The sequence below is a fragment of the Heptranchias perlo genome, chromosome 19 (genome assembly GCF_035084215.1).
Source record: "Heptranchias perlo isolate sHepPer1 chromosome 19, sHepPer1.hap1, whole genome shotgun sequence".
Lineage (NCBI taxonomy): Eukaryota > Metazoa > Chordata > Chondrichthyes > Hexanchiformes > Hexanchidae > Heptranchias > Heptranchias perlo.
In genome coordinates, this window is record NC_090343.1 from 46,601,672 (window position 1) to 46,618,004 (window position 16,333).

The following is a 16,333-nucleotide window of genomic DNA, read 5'->3' on the forward strand; positions in this document are numbered from 1 at the left end:
GACCTGCACCTAAAGTGCTGTAAGCTGCAGGGCTGCGGACTGGGTGCTGGAAGGTGGGATTAGAATGGGCACCTGGTGGTTCTTCGAGCTGGCGTGGAAAAGATGGGCCGAATGGCCCCCTTCTGTGCAGTATCTTTTCTATGGTTCTATACAGAGACCCTTTTTATTCTAGTCTACAGGTCGACATCAAAGTGAATAGTGAAAAGCACAACTTACACGGGCATTTCTTGGGGATTCTGACACATTGTTGGAGGGTTTAAAATGGGCAATGGTTTAACGAGAGGGTGCTCCTCCTCCCAATAGCCTTATGAACATGAGCCAACGGGAACTTTTCAAGGCAAGAAATGCTAACAGCGCTGAGTAGCATTTGGTTTCTTTTGGGTCAAAACGAACATTTAAACTTTTTTTTGAGGTTTCAAGATAAATAGATGAGGGAAGCTACCTGAACTTGCTGCCCAGAAAAAAATGCCTACAGTGCCCTCGTCACTGCACTTAACTGGCTCTTGAATGAGTCCAAGGGTTTCACCTTCAATACCCTACCCAAAAATCTATTCTAAGTATCAAATACACACTGTGTGAAGTTATTCTTCTACACATCAGTCCTGAACTGCCCTGTTACCAGCTTTGGTCACTGCCCTTGTTCTACTGTTTTATTTACCTTGAAGTAGTGCTCCAGATATATCTTTTATATACACAGTTTAACATCTTGTAGATCCCTCTATAAAAAGGTCTCTTTCAGTTGTTTTGTTAGCTCTGCTAACCTCAGTATGGGACATTGCACCCTCCGTTTTCCAGTTCCTGACACTCCAGAATAGCTGTTTTTTTGTAAATATTTAATTATTTAGCAAATGCAGACTCAGCATATATAGAATATTTCATTAAACCTGCATCGACCACTGATTCCAGCAAGTCTTATGACTAACCCCACCTACTCAAGTCTATCTTTGGAATGGTCTGCAATAAGGCTGCGAGTCTAATATGTTGTACGCTAAATTTCGCTCAAGTTTTGAAAGAAATATAAAACTATAATGAACAGATACTGGCAGAGGCAACTTGTGAATGAAATCTACCACCTCTAACCAATGTTGATACTGCATTAAATGCACACACATCTTGAAACTGAGAATATTTTACTCACTTGTAGCAACAAGAAACATTTTTGTTCTAATGTTTGGTAGCTGCACACCACCAGTTTCCCCTTTCTATCATTTTGATGTAACAGTCGCCGTTGTTGGCTGCTGATCACAATTTACTGTTGGCTCAGTTTGCACATTTTCTAAGCTTTGTTCAGTTTTCCTACCTGCCCTTGTTCATTTGAAAATTCTTAAATAAAAAGTTAAAACTAAAACTGCAGCCCTGATGAACTTTGGGGCCAACTAGGTGGATTACAGTGGCCTTTCCATTCCTGTACATCTGGCACCACAGCTACACAATACACATCTCTAATGAGCGCAACATCTCAACATTATCCCGCTCTGTACAATAACCAGTCAGGAGTATCAAAAAAGGCCTAGTCATTAGTAACAGGTAATATTAATTTTAGACAATAATTCACCTTTAATAGCCCCATCAAACACAATGTGGGTAGGTTTGATAGATTAGTCAGACATCAGGGTTCACGCCCTTTCACATCATATCCCTCCCTAAAACCAAGGTCTCGAACTTGTCACAGTCTGAACCACACACTTTCGTTGATGATTTTTTTCATGTTAATAAACACCTTTCAAAATATATGCAATATCTAACATCTAGAGAGAGCTAGCTGTTGAAAGAGCAGCGTCTTCCACACCAGTTCAATACAGCAAATGGGGACCAAGCTTTTCATCTTTGGGAGAAGAACAGTTGTGTACCACGGAGGGTGGGGGCCATGTATAATGTTTAAACCCACGTTCCCATATATCCCAAGCTGCTGATACTACCTTATCGCTCCAATTTAGGATTTAGCTACCAAGAGGCAACAGTGCTGAAAACCGCAAAACCTCCAGACCCAGGATATTCAAACAGGACAAATCAGTGAATAAGAAAGAGAAGAACAAATAGGACAGAGATGGCTTGGCTTCCAGGGCTGGATTGTTACAATTTGATCATCCCTGTAATATAGATCAAGCCCCTCTCGCAGGCTTGCTTTACCTGTTGAACACATTGTCACTGGCAGCATACTTCTCCAGTCTGGAAAGGGGGGTCATTTCATCTTGATTTGCTAAATCCAAGAATGAGGTTATCCGTATTCCGTCACAGTCTGAGCCGTATTCATCGAACCCAACTGCAAGCAAAGAACAAACAGCATCATTCTAGATCATCTACACGGGTCATCCTGTCACTTCAAACAAAGCTTAGGCAAAACAGTCCCAGAGCCTGATGTCCAAATAAGATGCAACAAAGGTTTGTACAATGCAGGGCATCAACCACAACTCCTCAGCAGGAAGATACAAAGCAGAAAGGAAACACTCCTCATGGAGGGGTGAATAAAGTAGTCAAGCTGCAACCTGCAGCTATATAGAGTATTGGAAGTACTTTGCCTGTCCCTCAGATATGCAATATGTATTTCAGAAAGGAAAAACATAGGGGAAAAACCAGGGGGAGAAACCCCAACAGTCGATATTGTGCCTGCAATACAGAAATAAATCCAGAATGCCAACAGCAAGGGTTTCCTGGCTCCTGGAACTGGGATGGAAAGATGTTTTTTAAACTCCTTCCACAGCTAAACCTCCTTCCACAGCACAGGTTTGTTAATAGTCCCCTTGCATATAGATCAGCACAACTCCAAGAGGTCTGTGCACCATACAACGCCACCTCGATTATCTGCACACTCATTGGCTGCTTTTGATTATCTCTGAGGAGGCCAGTGGGTGTCGATCGAACAACCCGATTGGTTTCATTACACAGTTCCCCTGCCAGCAAGATCAGTTGTAGTTGCAACAGTTGATTAGTTAGCTGCATGAACCAACTACTACAGCCAAGAGATTTCCAAAGACCTGAGAAAGAAGTCTCTGCATTTATAAAACACCTCTCTCTCTTCAAGATGTCCCAAAGCCCCAGTGAATGAATTACTTTTTGAAGTGCAGTTGTCATGTAGGCAAACGCAGCAGCTAATTTGCACACAGCAATAACCACAAGCTAGAGATAAATGACCTGCTGATTAAGGGTTAAATGTTGGCACCAGAACTCCCTGCTCTTCTTTTACATCCCTCTGAACAGGCAGACAGCGCCCCAGTTTAGCATCTCATCCAAAAGATGGCAGCTCTGACAATATAGCCCTCCCTCACTGAAGTGTCAGCCTAGGTTATATGCTCAAGTCCCAGAGTGGGCCTCCACCACAATTGGCTAAAAGCTTTCCCAGCCAGCTTTAACATTAGTGCAAATATTTCAGTGTTAAATTGAGTGCAATATCCCCTACATTTGTGTGCGATCTGAATAAAAAGGATACAGTACATTATTTTGGAAATTGCAGGATTGATATTGTGGAGGACACTGTACTGAAGAATAGCTCAATGTCACACAATCAAATGGTCAGCTTCATACATATTAAATTAAATGCTCAAGCAAATTTTTCTAGCATCTTTATCCTTTTAGTTTTAAAATGCTGCATTAAAAAGATCTGCATTTTGTGTTCTAGGATGTAAAGTTTGCAGCAGCATTTAAAGTCATAGAATATTCCTACACAGACACAGGTCATTCAACCCACCAAATGTGTCCCAGAGTTTTTCTTCAGGAGCCTCCTAATCTAACCCCTCTCCTGCTCACAATATTTATTGTCTGACATTCCTTTTTTCAGCAGCTATCCAATTGCCCAGACACTTTATGGCATCTGCTTTGCGGCTGACAATTCCACATTCAAACCATCCTTTGTAAAGTCATTTTAAAAACCTTCCCTTTAATTCTTTGTTCCATAATTGAACTCACTTTCCCTCACTCCCTTGCATAGAGCTAACTCTGCAGAGCTAAGAGCTGACTAAAGTCAGACACATCCTGATTAACAGACTGGATGGAGCACGCCACAGAATTTTAAAATGCGTTTGCTTTAAATTCAATTCAGTTGTTGCAGGTCCTTTCAGCCTGTCTGGGACTTGCAGCTTTGAGATTATTTTTAAAAAAGTTATATTATTGCTAGGAATTTAAAATGTTAAATTTTCTTTCTCCCTCTTTCAACCCATTAGTTGCTGTATAATGCTCATCCCTCCATAAACCATCTTTTTGACCAAATGATTGTGCTGAGACTTGCTATCAATTTCCCCATGTCACTCTAACTGGTGTTTATGAGAACCTCCCTTCCACCAGGGGCTATCGTCCAGCAGATGCAGTCAGGATCTGGGTGCGTGGAGATTCTGAGGAGTGCGAGCTGCAGTTCTACTACTGCACAGCACAATGTGGAAGTTCAGTAATCAACTCAGTGATACCAAGCTGTCATTTTGATTAATAGGAGCTGCTGCAGGAAAATAAGCAGCTATAAAATGGCCAACGTCTGTTATATACAGAGGCTTAGATTTGCCAATTGGTGATATATTTATTTTAAATGGGTTACCATCGACATTAAAATAATGTCAGTCAAAAAAAAAATCTAGGCTAGTCTGCGTGTGGCAGTTATCATCAGGCCTTTTAACCAAGGACATTTTTCTAATGGCAATCTTGACCCAAGAGCAGATAGATAACACTAGTGATGTACTAACTCGAATGCAACTATATAACAGTTAAGAGATGTCTGTAGAATTTTGCAATGGTGCGATGAATTTGAAGTTGTATAACTACATAATTTAAACTCCCAGTATCTGCCTAGATATCTGTAAGTTTAATAAAAAAACTTCAATTTTGGATTTGAATTTTTTTTTACATAAAAAGAGCTTTTTGTCCATCCCGGTACAGGTTGTTTTGCTATGGATGGCAGGCTCATATGAGTGCTCAGCGTGCAAAAACACCAACAGCTGTGGTACTGTCTCCAGCAGACCAGAACGATTCCAGGTTCAACACTGCATCCATGGCAAATTAGCTGACCTCAGCTGTGGTAGCAGCATGGTTGCTATAGCTGAGCCCATTGTGCCTGCGTTCTGGGAGGGGAAGTCAGGCATAACTCCTAGTCCATTTATCGAGCCCTGTTGGAGTTGCATGTGTGGACATTGGGCAAGGATAGGATCTGGTTCTGCTGTGATGCCCCATCTGGTGAATAGCCTGTCATCATTCACTGTCGAGGACAGCAGTGCTTCGGGCGAGACATTAAACAGATATCATCTGCCTGTTTAGGTAAAATAAATCCTATGGCACTATTTGATGAGCAGCAAGGACTTTTCCCTGTGTCCTGGCTAGCATTCATCACTCAATTAACTCCACCAAAATAGATCAACTGGTTATAATCTCATTGCTGTTTGTGGCACCTTGCTGTGCACAAACTGGCTGCAGTGTTTGCCTACAAAAAAAGTGACTACTTCAAAAGTAATTAAAAGGCTGAGAAGCACCTTAGGATGTCCTGAGGATATAACAGGTGCTATATAAATGCAAATGTTTTCTTGTGTAGGCCACTGGGGCAGTACAGGGAAATGTATCAGCATCTATAGAACCCTTGCACAAACACACACCTTCAGCAGAGGAGAGAAACTGAAAGGAAAAAACATGGACACTGCCGAACAGACAACTCAATATCAATACCGCTCAAAATCAAAAGTGCATCAAGAATGATCCCCCATCAGTCATAATCCCTATAGCCACAAATCTGCAGGAACTGCACAAACATAGCATGCAACTGATATATTCCTCCTCAAGGGGAAGTAAGTTGGGTCTTTTATTACTTTATTTAACAAAATCTAAAAAAAACCTAACCCATGGTACCTAGTGTGACTTCACATTGTTTAGAATTGATATTAAAACAGATAATATGGCTCAATTATGGAAAGGCAGAGCCTTTCTCTAAAATCCAGTGTTTATTGAGCACCCTATGCTCATTACAATTCAAGCATAACTGTGTGGAGCATTAAAGATTTCAGAAATGCTGATAGCCCCAATGCAGAAACACAACACTCAAAAACAGCCTTTTCCTGATGCGTGATACCCTTCTTGCCCTCCGCTCCATATTTTCCAGTGATCTATTCTGACAGTCAAGTGACATTCAACGCTAAAAGAAACACTGAAAAATGCCTTAATCGGGACAATTTATCGGAAAATTCAATCACATTCGCCCCCGCGAATCAGATCATGCATGTAGCGGTGTTTAAAAATAAAGAGGAACTCTCAAAAAAGCAACAGTCCATACTTCAACAACCCCCTCATTTGGACAGCTACAGATTTCACCCATTGAGATCCATGCACATCAGCGCTCAAGTACACAGCTCAGCTCAGACAGAAGCTAAGCTTCTCCACATGAGCCATTGCGAAAAGCAGGGACTGGAGAGGGAAGAGGTTATTGCGGTGTCAGCTATTTAAATCGCAGTTTATGGTGACATTGAGCTCAAGGGTTAAAAGGGGGACACAGGAGCCGAGTGCGGCCCGCCGTTCTCCGGTTAGAATCAGATGCCGACAGGGAGCCCCCCGCCCCTGCCCCAGGGGGAAACAGGGAGCTGGAGCCCACAGAGTGAGATTAGGACCCGGCGGGGGAGAAGAGAGGAAAAACTCGGCACCTGGCAGCTCATCGGCCAGGAGTGTTGGCGAGGAGGAACCAGCAACATGGGACATAAAAGGGGACGGAGGCTCAGCTGTCAGGGCACCGACCCCCCTCTCCATACTGCCCCCCCCCCTCCTCCTCTCTCTCGGGTATGTGACTGAAGCCGGGGCCAGGCCCTGAGAGTCTGTCAGGCCGACCACCACCACCACCACCCACAGCTACAGATACAGATACAGCCAGTCGATACTCACATTCCTCCAGCTCATCCTGGGAGTCTTCGTAATACAGAGAGAGGCCTATGAAGAAAACAATGTGAAAAGACAAAGACAGGTTGTTAAAAGCCGCGGATAAAGAGTGTAAAAGAGCCACTAGCAGAGAGATAACTCACATACCCGCCATCTTGGATGGAGCTGGGGGGGGGGAGGGGAGAGCCTGCAACCACTTCCGCAACTAAAGAACAAAATAAGTAAATACATTCAGTGCAACAAAACGCTTACTGATAATCATCCATCGAGCAGATAGTTAGAATCAAAATTAAGGCTCCGTAGAATTATTTTCAAATAAAGTCTAGTGATCACGTGCTCAACGGTTCGGCTCCTCCCCTCAGGCTTTGTAGTATCTCAGATTTTAAAAAAATATATATTTATACGACAATTTCGAGTCTTTAAGCTGTATAAAGTATGCAATGTTATTTTGAGTGATGAAAATATATATACAGAACATGATTCGGTGGATCAACTGACTAGGTCACGTGATAGCAGCTCTGTGCAAGATGGCGGCCGCGGCCCTGCTGTGGGGAGAGTTCGCTGCGGCGCAGAGCGGCTGAGGCGACAGGCCGGGGCATTAGTATCCTCTCACCCAGTGTTGGTCCATTTTTTAAAAAAACAGCCTTTTAATTCAGTTTTTTTAAGTTTAAAAGCCGATTGCTGAGCTTTTTCTGTGTTTTTTTTTGTTAATGGTGGGAACTGTCCTGGTGGGGATGTGTGCGGACTTCTGAAAGCTGTGAGCTTTACCATGGCTTTGAGGGAGCTGAAAGTTTGCCTGCTTGGGGTAAGTGGTTGTCTGGGTTACAGCCTACCTTAGGTTGGTTGAAGTCATCAGTGTTGCGTGCCAAGCAGTTAAGATTTTATGTTTATTATTGTACAGATGTCATCTACTGTGATAATTTTGTTCAGTGGATCTTTTTAAAAAAAAAACAGTTTGCCAAGTGTTTATAAATAAATAACGCAAGGGGAGAAACTGCACATGTAGGAAATCTGACACAATAACATAAAATGCTGGCAGCACACCAGGCATGTCACCTGCTGTAAAGAGCAAGGACAAGTTAACTGTAAGGTGGTTGTATTTACAAATTGTTTAGCTGGAGCGAAAGCACATTCATATTTTTGATTAATGGGAATTGCATCAAGCTGCCAACCTGAGAATGTCATGAGGTGAGATGTTTTAGGTTGAAAAAATAATTATGTATTAAATATTAGATGTGCTGTATTTCTAGAAAATATGTTTTTCCCAAAAGAGAGGGAGATGTTTTATATCTAAATCAGAGCTGTTAATGGATCGGTTTTCAATTTGGGCTGGGATTTACAAATTTGTCAAAATCCTGAGATCTGGTGTTGATTGTTAAACCAGTAATGTTCACAGATCCAAATATTGAGCAATGAGTCAAGGATTGAAACAGCTCCAGGCTTTAATGTATATTTTTAATATGTTGTCACTTTCTGTTGTGGGTGATAGTTTGGATTTTTGTTTAGTGTTAAACCTGCCAGTATTCATTTTTTGTTGTTCAAATGGATTCCCTAATCGAGTTGGCCCCACATTTTGTGTCTGGATCAGATAGATTAACCCATGTGATAGACTCACTGTCAGCCACTGCACTGCTGCTGTCTGGGGAGGAGGGGCAGGCTGAAGTTGAATGGGATTATGCAGCTAGCTGTTTTCCGTTCAGCCTACCAACCAGGAAAGTGGTAATCCTGGTGTGGAGCAAAATTACAAGACTTTTTAAATTAATATATCTTTATTTGCCATATATAATCCTATTAGGTACTGTGATTTCAATACTAGGAGGATGTATATGGCTCCTTAACCATTGATTTATTTTTCGTAAATTGATTTGTCGCAAACTAAAATTATTTTTCATTGTCTCACCTTGGTTCAATGGTTTACAAAACCAATAGGATTATATATTGCTTTTGTTTAGTTTGGTATTAAAGAGTAATGAGTCTCAAAATTACTGTTGGCAGTATTTTTTATATATATTATATATATATTATATATATATATATATATATTATATATATTATTATATATTATATATGTGTATGTATGTATATGACAATCCTTGGTATCTTATAACAAGGGTGTTAAAACATTTAAAATGAGGGTTAACACCTCTGTTTAAAACGTGTGTAAATTGGCTACTACATTTCTCTACATTACAACAGTGACTACACTTTCGAAGTACTTAATTGGCTGTGAGCACTTTTGGACATCCTGAGGTTGTGAAAGACGCTATATAAATGCATGTTCTTTTCAAATGGTGTATGTATGTGTTAAGAATTCATCTCTAATGTTATCTGCAGTAATTTCTAGGTATTGATCTCTTCCAGTCTTCAGTTGTATATTTAAATGTGCTGTTGTTAAATGCTCTTGTATGCACTGCTGTACTTTCAGCCCTGTGATATTACTGGTGTATTTGCACCTAGCCTTTAGTTAGAAGGATTGAGTCCTACAATTGGTCAAAACTGAAGGGACAGGCTTCTTCTGAATTAGGGATATTACTTGTTGGAGGGTAAGGAGAAGAGAGGTTGTGAGTAATATTTGTCCTGTGTTAATCTTCAAATACATGTTACCATCTTTGAGCAAGAAGGTGGCATTGTCATGTCATGCATATTTTTCCATAGATTCTTACTGATGCTGTCCTTTAGTCAACTTGCCAAGGGGTACATTTGAGTGGGAAGTATCCATCTCTTGTTTCCACATGTGGGGTAGACCAAAACTAGAGGCCATAATTAGAAGATAGTCACTAATAAATCCAATAGGGAATTCAGGAGAAAGTTCTTTACCCAGAGAGTGGTTAGGATGTGCTACCACAGGAAGTAGTTGAAGCAAATAGCATAGATGCTTTTAGGGTGATAAACACATGAGGGAGAAAGGAATAGAAGGTTATGCTGGTAAGGTTAGATGAAGAAGGGTTGGAAGAGGCTCGTGTGGAGCATAAACACGAGCATGGACCAGTTGGGCTGAATGGCCTGTAGATTCTATGTAATTCTTTCACACTCTATCTCCACTCCAGGGCCAGCTTGTATATTCATATGCAGTATTTTCATAGTGTATGTATGAATTTACATTCTGTGCTGGTATAATTGATTGCTATTTCAAACAGTTAAGTTAATTGGGTAGGGTATATTTGGGCATTTAGAAGTTGAAAAGTACTGTACTGTTCATTAAGAATAGTCACAGCTCTCCAGTAGTGTCAATGTTACGAATTTAGGTCTGCCCTAGATACCTTATCGGGTTCAGTGACATCAGTTGCTCCTATAAGCGATCTCCACATCGTCCTTTTAATGGAGTTGACTTTTACTGCTCTACATCTCCTTATATGGTAGCGGGAGCAGGCATGTACCAATGAAACTCCATTGTTATCTGGACTGGATCTCCATATCTTTGGCTTGTGTACTACTGCAGTCTCTTGTCAGTAGAGTGAGTTGCACTGGATGAGGCAAAGTTTGGTTTGATTCATAAACCTCTTTTCATCTTACTGTGGAATGTTGAACAATAGGTATGATTTGAATCGATTAGTTCAATCGGTACAACTTGGCTTCATTTAGTGATATAAAAATAACATGCATGTCAAGCTATCCCACTTTGCGTGTCATGCTATCCCATACAGCATAACCCCTCTGTTTTCTGTCCCACAGTCCCCTGGTAGAACTCTTCTCCTTGCGGTCCCTTGTCCTTTGCTGGCTGCCTGCCTCTGCAGTCCTGTTTTCAAAAGCCACACTGCCTTTTGGTGCCTGTGTCTCTTTTTAAAACCTAATTGCAAAAGAGAGTCCACCAGCCTAATTTGGCAATGACTCCTGCTGAGTTCAAATGAATAGGGTTGTCACAGCAGCATTAAGTGTGCATGGTCAGTGGAATGTCAAAATTGTCTTTCACTGTCTCCAGTATCTTGGGTTCAGACACTCCTGAAACCTAATGTACATCTGCCAGCCCTGCTGGCCTGTAAATTTAACTCCTTTAAGAAATCTTTAACTTAATAACACATTTTTTAAAAAAAAACTCATCTCTGGATCATTGCCATGGAAAAATAGCCAAAGAATTCTGAAACATGGCAGTCATGTTGCTGGATGTTGCTAAAAATAAATCAAGGGAAGGAACCAACTAGATTCAATACAAGTAAAAACATGGTGATGGAGAAACTAATGTTATTAAAGATAGACAAATCTCTAGGACCTGATGGTTTCCACCCCAGGGTATTAAAAGTAGTAGGTGAAGAAATTGTTGATGCGTTAATCATGATCTTCCAAAACTCTCTCAATTCAGACATTGGCAATTTTCCAATCCAAGGGGACAGTGTTACTCCATTATTTAAGAAGGGGATCAGAGCTAAACTAGGAAATTATAGGCCTATCAATCTAATGTCAGTTGTGGAGAAGCTACTAGAATCTGTTATTAGGGACAGGCACTAAGCATTTGGATAAATATGAGTTGATCAGAGAGAGCCAGCATGGATTTGTAACAGGTAAGTCATGTCTAACGAACCTAGTTGAATTGTTTGAGGTGGTAACTAATGTGGTAGATAAGGGAGTGTCTATGGATGTTATTTATATGGACTGCCAGTAGGCATTCAATAAGGGTGCACATAAGAGACTGTTAACAAAAATGAGAGCACGTGGAATTGGAGGCTTGGATAGGGAATTGGTTGGGAGGTAAGAGACAGAGAGTAGGGATAATGCCCAGGATGTGATTAGTAGTGTCCCCCAGGGATCTGTACTGGGGCCACAGCTTTTCACTATATAAATGACTTGGATGAAGGAATACGGAGCCGTATATCTACATTTGCTGATGACACTAAGTTAGGTGGCACAGTAAATAGTGTAGTTGGGAGCAAAAAGCTGCAAACGGACGTTGATAGATTAAGTGAGTGGGCAAAACTGTGGCCGATAGTGTTCAACGTGGGGGAAGTGTGAGGTCATCCACTTTGGACGTAAGATAGATCAGAGTATTTTCTAAATGGTGAGAAGCTAGGAACTGTGGATGAGCAGAGAGATTTTAGGGGTCCAAGTACAGAAATTACTAAAAGCTAGTGGACAGGCACAGAAAATAATTAAAAAGGCTAATGGTATGTTGGCCTTTATCTGAAGAGGGCTGGAATACAAAGGGGTGGAAGTTATGTTACATCTGTACAGAGCTGTGGTCAGAACCCCATCTGGAGAACTGCGTTCAGTTCCGGGCACGACATCTCAGGAAGGATATATGAGCCTTGGAGGGGGTGCAGTGCAGATTCACCAGAATGAAACCGGAGCTAAAAGGGTTAAATTATGAGGGAAGGTTGCATAGACTAGGCTTGTATTCCCTTGAGTATAGAAGATTAAGGAGTGATCTAATTGAGGTATTTAAGATGATTAAAGGATTTGATGGGGTAGACAGAGAGAAACTATTTCCTCTGGTGGGGGAGTCCAGAACAAGGGGGCATATCTGCTCTTTTTGATATATACCCAAGTTCAGATCATTAATATATAATGTATAATTTCAAAGTTTGTAGATGACACAAAACTTGGAAATGTAGGAAACGATGTGGAGGATAGTAACAGGCCTTAAGAGGATGTAGACAAACTGGTGAAATGGGCAGGCACATGGCAGATGAAATTTAATGCAGAGAAATGTTAAGTGATTCATTTTGATAGTAAGAATGAGGAAAGGCAATCTGAACTAAATGGTACAATTTTAATGTGGGTGCAGGAATAGAGAGACCTGGGGGTGTATGTACACCAGTCTTTGAATGTGGCAGGACAAATTGAGAAGGCTGTTTAAAAAGGCACGCGGTACCCTTGGCTTTATAAATAGAGGCATAGAGTACAAAAGCAAGGAAGTTATGCTAAACTTTTATAAAACACTAGTTAGGCCTCAGCTGGAGTATTGTGTTCAATTCTGGGCACTGCACTTTAGGAAGGATATCAAGGTTTTAGAGAGGGTGCAGAGGAGATTTACTAGAATGGTACTAGGGATGAGGGACTTCAGTTATATGGAGAGACTGCAGAAGCTGGGGTTGTTCTCCTTAGAGCAGAGAAGATTCAGAGTAGACTTGATGGAGTTGTTCAAAATCATGAACGGTTTTGATATAGTAAATAAGGAGAAACTGTTTCTAGTGGCAGAAGGGTCGGCAATTAGAGGACAGATTTCAGGAGATTGGCAAAAGAACCAGAGGCGTCCGTGAAGAAACATTTTTTAAGCAGCGAGTTATGATCTGGAATGGAATGCACTGCCTGAAAGGGTGGTGGAAGCACGTTCAATAGCAACTTTCAAAAGGGAATTGGATAAATACTTGAAGGGAAAATTTACAGGGCTATGGGGGAAGAGCAGGGGAGTGGGACTAATTGGCAGCTCTTTCGAAGAGTTGGCACAGGCACGAGGGGCCGAATGGCCGCCTCCTGTGCTGTAACATACTATGATACTACTATGATAACCTTAAAATTAGAGCTACGCTGTTCACGTGTGATGTCAGCAAGCACTTCTTCACACAAAGGGTAGTGGAAATCTGGAACTCTTCACACAAAAAGCTGTTGAGGTTGGGGGGTCAATTAAAAAATTCAAAACTGAGAGTGATAATACCTTTGCCTAACAAAAATCTAAGTGTTAACTTCATCTACCCGCCTTGGTTCCATTAAGACACAGATCAGCCATGATCTAATTGAATGGCAGAACAGGTTCGAAGGGCTGGATGACCTACTGCTGTTCCTATGTTCCTGTGACATGCTCATGGGATATTGCTTTGCTAGGAATGTTTGCTATATACACACAGAAGGTATCCCATTTCCATGATTTCCTTGACCTGAAGTGTACAGTATTCTAAATTAATCCTCCAGTTTCAAAATTAGTTACCTGATGCGTTACTCCCTTTTTCTGGAGAGTGATGGATGCCTCTGTAATTTCATAACTCAAATTCTCAATGTAAGGCTTTTAAGAAACCAGCAACATAGAATCATAGAATGATTACAGCACAGAAGGAGGCCATTCGGCCCATCGAGCCCATACCAGCACTTTGTAAGAGCAATCCAGTTAGTCCCATTCCCCTACTTTTTCCCCATAGCCCTGCAAATTTTTTCCCTTTTTTATTTAATTCAATTCCTTTTTGAAAGCCAAGATTGAATCTGCTTCCATCTCCCTTTCAGGCAGCGCATTCCAGATCATAATTACTTGCTGTGTAAAAGAAGTTTTTCCTCACATCACCTTTGATTCTTGTACCAATCACCTAAAATCTGTGTCCTCTGGTTCTCGACCCTTCCACCAATGGGAACAGTCTCTCTTTATTTACTTTATCTAAACCCTTCATGATTTTGAACATTTCTATCAAATCTCCTCTTCACCTTCTCTGTTGTGGGAGAACAACCCCAGCTTCATCAGTCTATCCACGTAACTGAAGTCACTCATCCCTGGAACTATTCTAGTAATTTTTTTTCACCCTCTCTAAGGCCATCACATCCTTGTTGTGGGTTCAGCAATTTCAGTCTGCAATGATAGGGATTTGAGGGGAGTGGGTATTTGCTTCCTTTTTATTAAGACTGCTGTTTCTGGGGGGAAACTGGATGGCATAATGGCCTAGACAACTCTGCAACCTGACTTCAGATCCAGCCCGGAGTGAAGGGATGAAAGCTTACAGTGTGAAATAAGTTTATACAATCTCAAGCCAGTTTCTAGTGAATATGGGCCTACAATATAAAGCAGTTTCCAGTTAGGAATCTAACTGTGCTGTACCTGACCTGTGAGTGCTTGATACTAAGACTGGATGCCTGAAATGGGAAGAGTTCCATTCCCCAGCACAAAACTCCCTTTCCTCGATGAGCCAAAAAAAACATTTTTTTTAAAAAACTTTCATTTTCTGAATCACTCCTGCCTTGCAATATACTCTGTTAATGTTCTACTAATGTTACTGTTAGTGTTAGCCGTGGCTCGTTAGCCCTCTCGCCTCTGAGTCAGAAGGTTGTGGGTTCAAGTCCCATTCCAGAAACTTGAGCTTAAAATCAATGACACTTCAGTGCAGTACTGAGGGAATGCTGCACCATTGGAGGTGCTGTCTTTCGGATGAGACGTTAAACTGAGGCCCAGTCTTCCCTCTCAGGTGGACGTAAATGATCCCAGGGCACTTTCAAAGAAGTGGAGATGCCGGTGATGGACTGGGGTTGACAATTGTATACAATTTTACACCCCCCCCCCCCCCCCACCCAACATTCACCTGAGGAAGGAGGAAGCCTCCGAAAGCTTGTGAATTTCAAATAAAATTGCTGGACTATAACTTGGTGTTGTAAAATTGTATACAACTTTCAAAGAAGAGCAGGGGAGGTCTCCCCAGTGTCCTGGCCAATATTTATCCCTCAACCAACATCACTAAAACAGATAATCTAGTCATTATCCCGTTGCTGTTTGTGGGAACTTGCTATCTGCAAATTGGCTGCTGCGTTTCCTACAGAATAACAGTGACTACACTTCAAAAGTCCTTTATTGGCTGTGAGGTGCTTTGGGACGTCCTAAGGACATGAAAGGCGCTAAATAAATGCAAGTCTTTTTCTCTTCTTGCTACACAGTAGCAAGGCTCAAAGTTGGTGCGAAAATTATAACTTCAGGGGTCTGGTCCATTGCAACCGTACGTTGTTCTTTTGCCCCAGAGCTTGACTCCAATTCCAGCCTGGACTGATGGATAAATGTCTGACCGTTGGCTGGAAAAGTCCAAAGTGAAATCTTCTAGTCTCGCCCTAGTCCCGAGTGATCAAGACTGCCTGTTGGAAATTGATTTGAGAAACCGAACTGATCATCTTGGGTTAATAGCCAGTGTTCTTCAGCTAGGGGGGGAGGGGTGATGGTGTGTGTGTGTGTGATTTTGCCCTGCAAGCATTTGCCCAGCAGTCTGTTTAAACGGCATGTTGCCAGTGTATTGAGCTCTAACTTCAACCAAAGTCTTCGCTTTTTGTGCACAGCTCAACATGAAGCTTGTTGGAAAGGTGGACGGTGAATGCCATCAGTCTGTCACAATCTAAAGGGGTGCTTCTGGCTGTCCTTTTCATTTAAATGGTAGTTTGCAGATTATTCCGCCAAGTCACCTGAGTGCCTGTTTTATTACCAACCTTTCTAAAGTTCACCACAAATAGGTTGCACTTGCAACATGACTACACCTGAATCATTACCCCCAATCTCCCTATCTGTTGCTGTGCTTGCTGTCTATCACTTCCTGTCATCTCATTGACTTAAAGACTGACCGTTCCTAAAGTGAAGATTGAAACATACGAGACAAACTACAATGCTGCAAATTTCTTCCTTTTTAAATCAATGACTGTACTACAGCGAACTGCATCCAGCCTGTTCATGTTTATGATCAGTACAGAGTTTGTTTCCCCCTTTCAGATTCTGGCAACCTCTGCTTGTGGTGTAACAAAATGGATTCTTGAGCAGCAGTAACACAGGTGCAGTTTCTGCCATAATTCTAGACAGTGGCAGAGATTTTGGCTGCTTTTGGTATTAACTGATGCACGTGAT

The 16,333-nt window shown here is 41.6% G+C and overlaps 2 protein-coding genes across 3 annotated transcripts in view; one reads left to right on the plus strand and one right to left on the minus strand.

Annotated features, from left to right (window-relative positions):
• Nucleotides 1-6,993, minus strand: part of LOC137335363 (serine/threonine-protein phosphatase 4 regulatory subunit 1-like) — a 62,926-nt gene extending 55,933 nt beyond the window's left edge. The window contains exons 1-3 of one of the 2 annotated variants that reach the window (XM_068000696.1): nucleotides 6,979-6,993; nucleotides 6,838-6,882; nucleotides 2,131-2,263 (exon numbers count right to left, since the gene is read on the minus strand). In XM_068000696.1, the coding sequence (XP_067856797.1) occupies nucleotides 2,131-2,263; nucleotides 6,838-6,882; nucleotides 6,979-6,985 (185 nt within the window). In that variant the 5' untranslated portion in view covers nucleotides 6,986-6,993. Of the gene's footprint in view, nucleotides 1-2,130; nucleotides 2,264-6,837; nucleotides 6,883-6,978 lie in introns of those variants that run through there. The other variant, XM_068000697.1, reaches the window with a different exon arrangement.
• Nucleotides 6,994-7,363: 370 nt separating this feature from the next.
• The window catches only part of rab22a (RAB22A, member RAS oncogene family), a 71,920-nt gene continuing 62,950 nt past the window's right edge, over nucleotides 7,364-16,333 (plus strand). The window contains exon 1 of the mRNA XM_068000698.1: nucleotides 7,364-7,636. Coding sequence (XP_067856799.1) covers nucleotides 7,601-7,636 — 36 coding nt within the window. The 5' untranslated portion in view covers nucleotides 7,364-7,600. The remainder of the gene's footprint in view (nucleotides 7,637-16,333) is intronic.